This window comes from Tachyglossus aculeatus, chromosome 9 (genome assembly GCF_015852505.1).
Source record: "Tachyglossus aculeatus isolate mTacAcu1 chromosome 9, mTacAcu1.pri, whole genome shotgun sequence".
Taxonomy (NCBI): Eukaryota; Metazoa; Chordata; class Mammalia; order Monotremata; family Tachyglossidae; genus Tachyglossus; species Tachyglossus aculeatus.
The window spans coordinates 10686037-10699749 of record NC_052074.1 but is presented as its reverse complement, the minus strand read 5'-3'; the positions used below and the strand labels follow the sequence as shown (position 1 = coordinate 10699749).

The 13713-nt window shown below is 40.4% G+C and overlaps 1 protein-coding gene across 2 annotated transcripts in view; it reads left to right on the top strand.

The window, feature by feature from the left end:
* VPS54 (VPS54 subunit of GARP complex) overlaps nucleotides 1-13713 on the top strand; it is a 72535-nt gene that overhangs the window by 39272 nt on the left and 19550 nt on the right. For both annotated transcript variants that reach the window (XM_038751290.1, XM_038751289.1), the window contains exons 8-11: nucleotides 4533-4659; nucleotides 7995-8102; nucleotides 11779-11834; nucleotides 13604-13700. In XM_038751290.1, the coding sequence (XP_038607218.1) occupies nucleotides 4533-4659; nucleotides 7995-8102; nucleotides 11779-11834; nucleotides 13604-13700 (388 nt within the window). The remainder of the gene's footprint in view (nucleotides 1-4532; nucleotides 4660-7994; nucleotides 8103-11778; nucleotides 11835-13603; nucleotides 13701-13713) is intronic.

Below are 13713 nucleotides of genomic sequence, written 5' to 3'. Positions count from 1 at the left end.
ACCGTGGGGGACTTTCATTCTCTGGCATGGTCTTTGAGTTTAATGCACAATTGTATAAATTGAGTAGAAATATATTTAAACCTGCTTATGTTTAATAACTGCTTTTCCGAACCTAAGCCAATTCAGGTAATAAAAAAGAGTTCAGACTGCCAAATAAATGGTCTGTTAAAGGCAACAAACAAGCTGTATTATTTTATCAAATTTTTGATTATCTAAACACTAGCTGCTGTTCTTCTACAGGTATGATTGGTGTATTTTACCAAAAAAAAAATGGACAGTAATTCTTTTACAAAAAAGGGGCAGTAGCCCAGAAGGAAATATAGGAGTTGCAGTAGCATTTATTGAATGTTCATGTGGTGCTGTGCATTGTAGTAGGGACCTGGGAAATACAGAATAATGAAGTGACACTATCCCTGCCTATAAGGATATGGATAGTGTGAGCAATTCACTGTTTAGTTTTTGCCCTCAGTATAATGTTGACTTTTACTTCCTATACTTTTACATATATGTAATATTTGATGTTTTCATGGTGAACCACATCAAAGAGTGTCGCAGTTAAATACCAGGATTATCAGCATCAAGTTCTGCATGATATTTGATTTTTTTCAACTTTAATTTATATTTACCATTGCAAAAATAAGAAACTTGTTTATATTAACCATTTAGGTAATGGGATTATGTTTCTATTGTTGGCTGGTGTAGAATGGAAATTGCTAAATTACATCTCTGTAAGGACATTAATATTTATGGAGAGTTAAAAATCAAAGTTTTTATAATGCATCGTATTAAAGGTGACCATTACCATGTACAAATTACACTTTTAAATCATATTTGGATAGTCTCGTATGTGCTGAATTTGACTCTGGGCAAGAATATCAAAATTTCTAACCCTGTCTCATTTTTCTCTTTTGCCACTCAAATTAACATCCTAAATTATCTGTAGGGAAACTTAATATGGTCTTGAATGTACTTGTGATATACTTAGTTCTGCCATAAAGTGTGTTTTCACTACATGTTTTAGCTAGAACATTTTTAGAGAATTAGGAAACTCGTTTTACCACATGAGTGTGTTTGGATAAAGTGGACCTGAATACAGGTTTGTTAGAAACACCTTGCACATGCGGGTGCTGTCAAGGTGGGAGAATACACAGTGCATGTTTTCTAAGGTGTTTGCAAGAAAGCAGTCATGTCACTGAACTCAGTGAAGGTATATTTTAACACGTAGGCAATTCTAAACTTCAGTTGTTTGCCTTTTTGAGACATAGAACTGTATATTTTTTCAAAAATCCAATGGCCAGAGTGTTTTGAACTTAATCCTGAAATTTATTTTTACCATTTGCCGATTAGTTGCTATTCAAAGTGCTGTATCGCAGTATCCTCTGTAAAGCTTCTGTTGCTTTTCCCAGCATTTACATATGAAATGTTCCTAATCTCATATTCAGAATTATTTTAGACTAACAAGTCTTAAAGCCCATTATATTTTACTTAAGCCAGATTCTATCCTAGTTCAGGAACCTCTGAAATACCTGCTTGTTTGCTATCTACATTGACACTTCCAGTCCACTGGAGGTCTTGTAGTGCATTTTTTTGTGTTTTTGTTTTTTAGTGTACAAATAAGAGGCAAAGTGAATTTGATTCCAAGATGCGTAACTTACGCTGGATTTGTTTAGCGGTAGCAGCGTTGAGAGAAGGATTTGAAAAGAAGTGCTAGGCCCTGCAGCAAATAGCCAGTGCAACGGCTCAGGAAAAGACAACATTTACATAAAGACAGTGGTAGAAATGGTTTGCCTGATGATGTTAGTAATCTCACCCAAATTCTTATATATGCTTCAGGCTCACCAGCCTAAGTCTCCAACTTTAGACAGTAAGAGCAGGTATGTGTAGGCAAGGAAGCTTACACACCAGTACATATTTTTCTGGCTATGTGCACAGATTAAATATACTGTATTATGTGCAGTATCTAAAATATAATTAGGGAATGTTAAATTAATTGGAAAACCTGCTGTCTTTTCTCTTAACTTCAGGTTATCCAAACATTTGAATATCTGAATTAGTCTCAGTCCTCCTGATAAGTTTGGTTCAGCAGTTTTCTGATGTAGCTACATCTGTTTGTTGTCTGTGTCTTCTAGACTGTGAGCCCACTGTTGAGTAGGGACTGTCTCTATATGATGCCAACTATTATCATCAATCGTATTTATTGAGCGCTTACTGTGTGCAGAGCACTGTACTAAGTGCTTGGGAGGTACAAGTTGGCAACATATAGAGACAGTCCCTACCCAACAGTGGGCTCACAGTCTAAAACTATTGCTTCCCAAGTGCTTAGTACAGTGCTCTGCACACAGTAAGTGCTCAATAAATACGATTGATTGATTGGTAGGCTCATTTAACAGTTTTACAAGGGTAAATTGAATTCATAGGCCAATTTGCAAAACCTTTTTCATTTTTATTTGCTGACATTATTAATGATTAAATTTAATATGTGTCCAGTAATAGGTGATCAACTGGGGAAGGATTACATTCTCGTATTGCAGAAAAAGACGAGTGTTCTTTTGAATGACTGAGTAATCAGCGCCTTGGCCTGACACTGGAAGAGGAGACTCCTCGCTTCCTATTATTCCTGGGGAGGGAAAAGTGACAGAAATTCAGGGATGGCTGGATGTAGACTGTGAGCCCACTGTTGGGTAGGGACTATCTCTATGTGTTGCCAACTTGTACTTCCCAAGCGCTTAGTACAGTGCTCTGCACACAGTAAGCGCTCAATAAATGCGATTGATTGATTGATAGTAATCCGCAGCAAGCAGAGGTGAACAGAAGGCACCCCAGAGGGAGAGAGAAGAAAAGTGGAGGGAAGGAAAGCTGTCTGGGAGTTAAAATTAGGTGAGCGTGTAGCAGAACTACACAGAGGGATCATATGAGAATTAATGTTCCATGGAGGATGTTATTTAAGAAGTGAATTTGGGGCTTTTAAGTGAAGAGGGATGGAAAAAGAAATGAGGGAAATCAAATGATTTGAGAGAAAGAGAAAGGAGACTAGAGAGGTGTGAGAGTAAAATTATTTGAGGGACACCGCTATAAACAACAATGTAGTGATAACCTTGCTTTGGAGCAGCTCAAAGCAAATTACAGTGATAGCAGCATATTAAAAACCAAAACCAAATTGAGATTAGGATTCTGGAGTAGGCATTTAAAGATTGCCATTCTATCCCAATTCATTAGTGGTTCTGAAACTTGGAAGAGAGGAAAAATTGACAGATTCAGCAAAGCACCAGGCACCCACAAATATCTAACTTGTGGTATTTGATGATATTGATGAAGCAAAATCACTATTAATTTTAGTTGGTTAATTTATTTAGAAGAATTGCCTTATTGATAACCTATATTTTGTGATTTCTTTATTTTTTGATAATCACGCTGCAAGTAATGTAATACAGCCCCATATGGGGCAAGAGTCGTGTTTTGATGAAATAATCATATATTTACTCTAGTGCTTAGCACAGTGTTTTATACATAGAGAATGCTTAGTAAATACCATTAGTACTACTTGTAATACTTTTTAGGCATGTCATTTAGTCTTGCCTAGTGGATAAAAAATTGAATTGGGTCAGTTTTTACCCTAGTTAAATATCAACTCCCACTGTAACATTTGCTACAATGTTATGGGATATGGGTGTGATTCTTTTTTTGTGATGCTAAAGTACAAATTACAGTGTTTTTTGCAGAACATTCTGCTCCCTTAGCGTAGAACAATCTCACATTTTATCTAAGAGTGAGGTAGTTAAAACGTCACAACAAAAATTATGCTTGAAAAGTGTGTGCATGGTTAAGTGCGGTAGCAAGAATAGATTTGGAGTCTTGAAAATTTGGGGATTACACAGTAAACTATAACAACTTCTTTAGAGCATTTATTGGTCATTGTATAAACTTCAGGTTTACTACCCTTTTTAGCATGCACAGTAGGCAGTGTTTATACCATAATACACAATCTCCTATATGAAAACTGCAATTATCTGTAAGCAAACTTGCTGTTTACTTTGCCTGTCAAGTGTGTATCTAAATGACCCCTTTATGATGAACTCAGCTGGTGTTGTTTTAAAAAGTGGAGTAATTGATGTAGGTCATCACTGATTCAACTCTTTTGTAAAATAATTTTTCCTGATTTTCATACTACAGTTTTCACATTATGAATTTACTGGTGTAATTTCATTGTTTTAAGATAGCTGATTAATTAAAAGGAAATCTCTTCTCAGCAATATAATACTGATATGGTTTGTTTCCTTTGTAACAGATTCCTTCTAACTGATCCTCCTATAGGCGTATTTGTTGCATCTTGTCTTGTCTTTCCTTCCCTTCAAACACAAATGACGTATCAATTATTATGAATTTAAGGAGCCCAGATTTGTTCAAGCATCATTTTAGTGCAGAGAATCCTTCAGTTGAAAGATTTTAACCTAGGGAATTTCTTGATTTTAAATGAAATAATTCATACATGTGTGGATATTTATGAATAGTTACTTCTGGCTGTTCTTCCATAGGCACCTGGGATCACAACTCTGTGAATTGGAAAAATTGATAGACAAGATGATGATTGCAGAATTTTCTACGTATGCACATAGTGACTTAAATAGGCCCCTAGAAGATGACTGCCAAACTTTAGAAGAGGTCTGTATATTTTCTTCCTAGAAAAATATTAGTTCTTTTATTATCATTACTGTATTTTAGTGGTGACTTGGAGGAGAATAAATTTATGACTGTAATTTTGAGTTGTCCTTGTTTTACAGCCCGTTAGCCTAAAGACATTTTTAAATCACATGGGTGTTATATGTCAGTGTGGAGGAGGGGACTTTTGATGGCAAGGGTCGGTAGAGAGTGATGGGCCAGGGAAACTTGGAGTCGAGACTGGAGACTGTCTTGTTGCCATTCCACTTGAGTCTTCCGCTTCCAGTCTTTGAGAGTGGGAGAGAAGGGAGGACATAATAGTAATAAAATAATAATTGTTGTATTTGTTAATTGATTACTGTTTGTGAAGCACCATGCTAAGCATTGGGATAGCGGCAAGGCATAGTGGATAGAGCACAGGCCTTGGAGTCAGAAGGCCATGGGTTCTAATTCGGCTCCACCACTTGTCTGCAGTGTGACCTGGGGCAAGTCACTTCTTTGTGCCTCAGTTACCTCATCTGTAAAATGGAGATTGAGACTGTGAGCCCCACGTGGGACAGGGACTGCATCCAACCCGATTTGCTTCTATACACCCCAGAGCTTAGTACAGTGCCTGTCACACAGTAAGCACTTAACAGATGCCATTATTATTATCATTATCATCATTATTATTAGATACAAGATCATCAGGTCCCACATAGGGCTCACACTCTAAGTAGGCGGGAGAACAGGAATTTAATCTCCATTTTACAGATGAGGTAACTGAGGTAAATGGTGGAGCCGGCATTAGAGCCCAGGTTCTCAGACTCCTAGGGCCATGCTCTTTCCACTATCAATCAATCAATCGTATTTATTAAGCGCTTACTGTGTGCAGAGCACTGTACTAAGCGCTTGGGAAGTACAAGTTGGCAACATATAGAGACAGTCCCTACCCAACAGTGGGCTCATGCTGCCAGGTGGATGTTGATTGGAGTGTTTGATATTCAGTAAACCCTGGTTTAAATCTCTCCAAAGCTGGGTCTCTCACTAGCCCTCTTCTTACTCCCTCCAACCTTCCCTGGAATTGCTTTCTCCAGCAGCATTTTTAACCACACTGTTACTGCTTCTACTCTATTTATTTATTTATTTACTCTATTTATTTATTTACTCTATTTATTTATTCTATTTATTTATTTACTCTATTTATTTATTTTCCTTGTACATATCTATTCTATTTATTTTATTTTGTTAGTATGTTTGGTTTTGTTCTCTGTCTCCCCCTTTTAGACTGTGAGCCCACTGTTGGGTAGGGACTGTCTCTATATGTTGCCAACTTGTACTTCCCAAGCACTTAGTACAGTGCTCTGCACACAGTAAGCGCTCAATAAATACGATTGATTGATTGATTGACTACAGCCCTCCCCAGCCCGTCCTCTCCAAGTCCTACACCCACCTCTGCCTCTCCTCTGCCATTTAATGCACTCTTTTAAATTTGGGAATTTTCTGTTTTCCGGTGCGGTGATCAATTTTTTTCTTGCTTAAATTGATTCTGGAATGATATGGTTATTAGATTACTTTCATAAGAAATTAATAAAACCAGAAAAGTAATTTGAGGGTGGGGCTTTTTGGCCTTGTTTTGAAAAATTGCCCTATCGTTTTACACGTCACGGTCATGGTTGTGGTTCCTGACATAGGACAAGTGAACATTCACTCAGTGATGTTTACATAATAAGCTAAATTGCAACTGTGAGAAAAAAAAAAATTCACCTGGAGTTTCTAAAAGTAAACATCCCCTCAGGTGGATAGATGAGTGTTTGCTGTGGCAGGCTTGATGGGTTGGGGTTAGGTGAGTGGTTGCCAGAGCCAAAGAAAAAGGAGTGTGATGGTTACACAAGTTCCTATTCATCCTCCAACATCTGAAACCCTCCCTCCCCAACGAAACCGTTCCCTACACAAACGCCTTCTGATTGGGATTGGAGTTAGACCCACCACTCCTTTTCTGATTCCAGCAAGGAGCCGAGCCAGCCACTAGGAATGAAGGGACAGGAAAACGGAAAATAATAAAATTTCAGGTTACTTCTGAGTATGGCTTCGCTCAACGTGCACTGCATCCAACTTGCCTTTTCCCATTAGGGAATAAATCCCGGCTCCGCTAATTGTCAGGTGTGTGACTTTGGGCAAGTCACTTAACTTCTCTGTGCCTCAGTTACCTCATCTGTAAAATGGGGATCAAACCTGTGAGCCCCCCCTTGGGACAACCTGATCACCTTGTAACCTCCCCAGTGCTTAGAACAGTGCTTTGCACATAGTAAGCGCTTAATAAATGCCATTATTCTTTTAGACTGTGAGCCCACTGTTGGGTAGGGACTGTCTCTATGTGTTGCCAACTTGTACTTCCCAAGCGCTTAGTACAGTGCTCTGCACACAGTAAGCGCTCAGTAAATACGATTGATGATGATTCCTGGGCTGAGGGGGCAAGCAAGGGGAAGAGGGGGTGGAGGGAAGACCAGGTGGTGGTGGCAGAAGACAGGTGGCAGGGAAGCAGGAAACAACAGCGGCAGAACTTCCAGATATGCTGTGCGAGTTCTTATGTGGAGTGGCTATTCCGGAGACTTGAAACCCTCCTCTCATCCCACCAACTGATTTTTCTAGATTGACTTCACCTCCATAGGTGGCAGGTATTATAATAATAATAATAATAACATTTATTAAGCACTTACTAGGTGCAAAGCACTGTTCTAAGCGCTGCTATGGTATGAAGAGCCCAGGAAGATGGCAGTCTTTGGAATGTGCACCCTAGGGTTGCCATCAACATCAACATATCATCAACATATCTATTCTATTTATTTTATTTTGTTAGTATGTTTGGTTTTGTTCTCTGTCTCCCCCTTTTAGACTGTGAGCCCACTGTTGGGTAGGGACTGTCTCTATATGTTGCCAATTTGTACTTCCCAAGCGCTTAGTACAGTGCTCTGCACATAGCGCTCAATAAATACGATTGATGATGATGATGATGATGATCAACATCTGTGCCATGTTACCCTCCTCTGCCCCCGGCCCTGCAGTAGGGCATGATGACCAGTTTGGGCTGTTTATCCCTGCTTTGACTGATTTAGAGGAAAAATAGACCACTCTCAATGCAGAGAACAATTGTTGATTATCTAAACATTCTTTTGTGAATGAAGAGATCCCTCAGACTAGCTTCATCCCTTGCAGTGCGAGACCAAAGATGAAAAACTTAGCTGTTCATGCAGTGCCTGTGTCATCCATTTTACCCACATCATAATTTAGAAATGTCGGTTTTTAAAAATATCATTTACTCTGTAAACTAACTCTACTCCAAACCTTTATTTTATTAGGAAAGATTAATATCACTTGTATTCGGACTTTTAAAGCAAAGAAAACTCAATTTTTTAGACATATATGGTGAAGAAATGATTATTACAGCAAAGAATATCATTAAGCAGGTAATCATGCATTCTTAGCTTAAGCTTTCTTAAGTATTTCTGCTAATATGTGTTTAAGAGATGCCTGAGTAGGGGGTTGGGAATTGAATTACATGTATGCTTTCATTATTCCTGCTTCTTCTTGTGCTTCTCTGCTGAGATAAATCTCATTTGCCAGTCTGTGAAGCGGGTATTTCAGTACTGAGAAGAGTTTTGTGAAGCTTCGATTTATCATTTATTAACTTTTGTAAACTATTTTGGATTAGAATATGCAGTGAAAAGAAACTCTTACTTTAAAATATATTTACAATGACAAGCCAATCATCCAAATCAGGGTCATCTCAAAGAGTTGGGGGAAGCAGGGCCCCAGGCAAGTCATCCAGAATGAGGCCGTTTGTCTTTGCGGATGGAGGTGGTTTTACAGGCTGGAGCTGTTGGTTGGTTCATAACTACTCATAATGTGTTTTTCCTGTGCTCTCCTAGATAGACCCCTTGGAGATATTGGTTTGGAAACCAGTTTGATCGCACAGCAGGCCGTATTGCTCGCTTAGAAGAGTGGAACTCCCTTGGGAGGGGAGGGGGCTTACAGTAGTTGCCCCAATTTGTTCTGTGTGTAAGACCAGCCCCGATCAAAATTCAATTGATCTGAATGGCTAGTTACCCAAGACAGAGCCACTTTAAATTATTATGGGGGTGGGGGACTAAAAAGATCGAGTACCCAAACAAAGCTAGGCATAAACCTATACGAGATTGGAAATCCAGTTGTGCTTGGTTATCCAAATTTTGGATTATCTGAATTAGAAATCCATCCCACAGTTTAGTTTGGTTAATTTGCTCTCTGTCTTATATCCTGACCTTATCTACAGACACGAATTCTTGCTCATTTGAATTATTTTTCCTCTGTGACCTTATTAAGTTTGGAGCAACATTGAGGTCTGGGACAGCCCAAAAATGTTACAGAAAGTAGGACCAATAATTTAATGGCATGATATAGTATGAGCTGTAACTTTACCACTGGGTATGCACTAGTTTGCTGGATGTTTTGCATTGTATTTCTTCAGCCTCCCTCCTTCAGAAAAGATGTAAAACTAAAGCTGTAATACAGAGCCACTAAATACCTGTCAGAAAGACGCAAACAGGTAGTCTTAAGTGTTCTGATCAGAATCTTACACCCTAAATGAGGATTTTCATATTTTACAATTTAATCTCAAAATTTCACTGAAAGTAGTCCATCCTCACAGCCAAGCCCATCTTCCCTTCCCTCTTTCTCTCATCCTTCCCCCTACTTCTGAGGCGTAGTTATTCTTTCATTCATTCATTCGTTCAGTCGTATTATTGAGCACTTACTATGTGCAGAGCACTGTACTAAGCGCTTGGAAATTACAGTTCGCTATGAGGAGAGAAATTCCCTGCCCACACCGGGCTTACAGTCTAGAAGGGGGAAGACAGACATCAAAACAAGTAAAACAGGCATCAATATAGATAGAATTATAGATCTGTATGCTTCAAAACAAGTAAGCAGGCATCAATATAAATAAAAAGAATTATAGGTATATGCATATATGCATAGTTATGGGAATGGCAGTATCAAGATCAGGTAATAATGGTATTTGTTAAGCACTTACTGTGTTCCAGAGAAGAGAACTACCATCTTCCAGAGTTTATGCCTCTGGGCCTGGAGCACAGTTTCTTGCTGAGAACCTGGTAGACATATAAGCTGCTGGCAATAGCGGCAGCAGGTTCTCTTCTTCCCTGCTGTAGCTATTGGTGCTTCCCAAAGCTCTTATCTCATTAACAAATTCAGCAACGACATGAGCTACTGCTGCTATTTCTCCCACTGCTATAATGGCCAAACCCTCTCCCTTGAATATCCTGGGGTCCCAGCTAATTATCTTAATTACTTGAGTTGCTCTTGAAATTTTAATATGCACTACGTCAAATGATGGAAGGTAATGATGGGGGACCTGCAGTGGGACTGCTGAGAACTAGTCTAGGGTGCATAGAAGAGGAAAGATAAATCAAGAGAACCAGTAAGAGACCTTTTGTCTTACCTGAAATTTCCCTGAGCAGGTACTCTCCTAGTGCTTCTATCATTCCTGGCGGAGAGAGACAGAGCATATGATGATTGGATGTAATCCTTAACTAGCAATTTCTGATAACCACCAAACATCCTTGGCTTTGAATCCTTGCACCCTACCGACTCCCCGTTTACTTTTAGTAGTAGTAGTTGTATAGCATTTAAGTGCTTATTCTGTGCTAAGCACTGCACTAAGCACTGGGGTAGACAGAAAATAATCAGTTCCTGTCCCACCTGGGGCTCAGTCTAAGGAGGGAGGGCAGGGATTTAATCCCCATTTTCAGATGAGGAAACTGGGGTATAGTTTGTTTTTTTTTAGTGGCATTTGTTAAGTGCTTACTGCATGTCAGACACTGTTCTGGGGTAGATACAGGTTAATTAGGTTGGATGCAGCCCCTGTCCTACATGGGGCTCACAGTCTAAGTAGGAGGCAGAACAGGAGAACTGAAGCACAGAGAGGTTAAGTGACTTGCCCAAGGTCCCACAGCAAGCCATTGGCGGAGCTGGGATTGGAACCCGGGTCCTCTGACTCCCGGGCTCTTTGCACTAGGCCAAGCTGCCCCTCCTAAGAGGAGTTAAGAGAAGTAAAGTGAGGAGGATCACAGCCTTCTCATATGAGAAGCAGCATGGAGCAGCAGATAGAGCCCGGGCCTGGGTGTCGGAGGGTCATTGGTTCTAATCTTGACTTCGCCGGTTGTCTGGACGGGTTACTTCACTTCTCTGGGCCTCAGTTACCGCATCTGTAAAGTGGGCATTGAGACTGTGTGCCCCACCTGGGACAGGGACTGCGTCCAACCCCATCTGCCTGTATCCACCCCAGTGCTTAGTACAGTGCCAGTCCCAGTGCACTGGGACTGGCACTACCCCAGTGCATAGTGCCACTATGTCCCAGTGCCTGGCACATAGTTAAGCGCTTAACAAATACCATAATTTATTATTATTCCACTCCCACATGATTCCCCCTCCCACTTCAGAACCCCTTCTGGGCCAAGATCATCAGTCGTTTGAAACCAGAGCAGAGAGTGTCAGCCTCAGTCCTGACTGGGCCAAAGTGATCTTGCTTCCAGAAGGGCTGAGACCCAAGAGGGCTAGATTCCCAACTTGGTAACCCTTTTCTCCCTCCCCCTTAGCCTAGACTGTCCGGTCTTCTCTCATCATACCTCTCCGCAGTGCTCAGCGCAGTGCTCAGCACAGTGCTGAGCCCCCTCTATCCTCTCCCCCCCCCGCCCCCATCCCCCTGCCTTACCTCCTTCCCCTCCCCACAGCACCTGTATATATGTCTATATGTTTGTACATATTTATTACTCTATTTTACTTGTACATATTTATTCTATTTATTTTATTTTGTTAATATGTTTCATTTTGTTGTCTGTCTCCCCCTTCTAGACTGTGAGCCCGCTGTTGGGTAGGGACCGTCTCTATATGTTGCCAACTTGTACTTCCCAAGCACTTAGTACAGTGCTCTGCACACAGTAAGCGCTCAATAAATATGAATGAATGAATGAATCCTTACTGCAGTACTATTTTTGAACAATTTCTAATATGCAAGCCTTAAAAATAGGATACCTAAATTGTAAAGAAGCAAATGAAAACAGTTTGTTTTTTTCTTAAACTTTACAGTGTGTGATTAATACACTTTTGCAGATAGAAGAAATAGACACAGAAGTTGTCATAAAGTAAGTATAACTGGGTTTGGGGGAAAAGGAGAAAGTACTTTTAGTAGTGATGATGAAACGATCTTTTAGACTGCGAGCCCACTGTTGGGTAGGGACTGTCTCTATATGTTGCCAACTTGTACTTCCCAAGCGCTTAGTACAGTGCTGTGCACACAGTAAGCGCTCAATAAATACGATTGATGATGATGATGATCTTTAATTTTGTAGAAGTCGGGAGAGCTAATAACGTCACCACTGTCCGTCAGATTGATCTTCTCCGGGGCTATCGGGCCGCAGGCATTTCACACTCTCATTTTTGAAAGGGACAGATGTTTAAAACACATCATTTACCCATATTTGGTATAGCGACCTAGCCGAGAGTCGCTGATCCTGTTCATGATTTCCAGATTCACGGACCTGTATACGGGTTTTTATTTGCCCTCCTCTGCCCTCCATCTTACTCTATACCATTCACTGTCCCACATTTCATTACTTCCAAAACCTCCACTTCCAGGTTCTGTATCCCTGAATGGAATGCTTGTGACAGTCATCACTTCTATCACTTCCTCAGCCTGAGCCGCTCGAGCATAGTTGCTTTTACGACAGACATTGTGCTCTCAGGGATATAAAACGGGTACCTCTCCTCTGCTGTGTGTGTGTGTGTGTTGGGGGGGTTGGTGGCGGGGGAGGAATATATGAAATGTGGAGGAGAAAAAAAATGCAGAATTTACTAACTACAGCAGGCCCCTCTCAACCCCAATGTGTTGTTGTAACTGAAGTGCTAGGGGATGGGACCCAAGGGTGCAAAATGACATTTGTACCGTCTTTCACTTTGCCCTCTTTTTAACTCCTCCGCTCAGCTCATTTCAAGCAACTGGGCATAGTTGTACAAAGGGAAGGGCCAGGAAAGATAGTCTGGAATCTCCATTACTACACTGTCACCAGTTAAGCCCTTGGTGGCTTCTGGTACGTCTTTGCAGAGATAAGTGGAATCTCGCATCACTGAGTTCCCACGCGGCCAAAGAGTTGCTGGGCCTCTTTTTTGACTCTGCTAGGAGCAGTGTGGAAGGAGAAATTCCTCACTCTAATCCTCCTTGCCTTCCCTCTTCCCTAGGCAGACAATTGGTTTCAGATTGCCCACCCAATTTATAGAGGAAATCCCAGAATTCAAAGGACCAAGGTTTCAATCAGTCAAGAAATTGTATTTATTGAGTGCTTATGGTGTGGCAAGCACTGTATTAAGCACTTGGGAAAGTACAACATAATATAACCGATTCATTCCCTGCCCACAGTGAGCTAACAGTCTAGAGAGGAAGACAGACATTAATATAAATAAATTACAGGTATGTACATAAGTGCTGTGGGGAGGGGTTGGGGTGAATAAAGGGAGCTTATCAGGGTGATGCAGAAGGGAGTGGGAGAATAGGAAATTAGGGTTTAGTCAGGGAAGGTCCATTTCCTATTGGTGTAGATTTTGAAATCTCAGGAAATTTAGGAAAGGGGCTTAGAATAATAAATCATTCAGTTTTCTGAGAGTTTTCTTCTCTTTCCACAAAATTAACTTAGGCATCATTAGGAAAAAATGGCATAGCTGTCTGTGATAATAATTCAGTGTTCGGATAACTGATACATATATGCATACTTAGTATAAGACAGTTCTTCATCTGTTGGTACATTTAATTAGTCAGATCACATGATTAAAATCATGTACCATAATGCATTCCTTTTTTGTTGCAGATTGTGTTGTAATCTAGGGAGTTGTTTTTTTCAATTATGCTTTCTTTTTGCAGACTTGCTGATCAGATGAGAATGATGAATTTTCCTCAGTGGCTAGATCTACTAAGTTGTATTTTCTCAAGGCTGATAGTCTTCCTCCAGAGGGTTAAGGTAATATCACAAA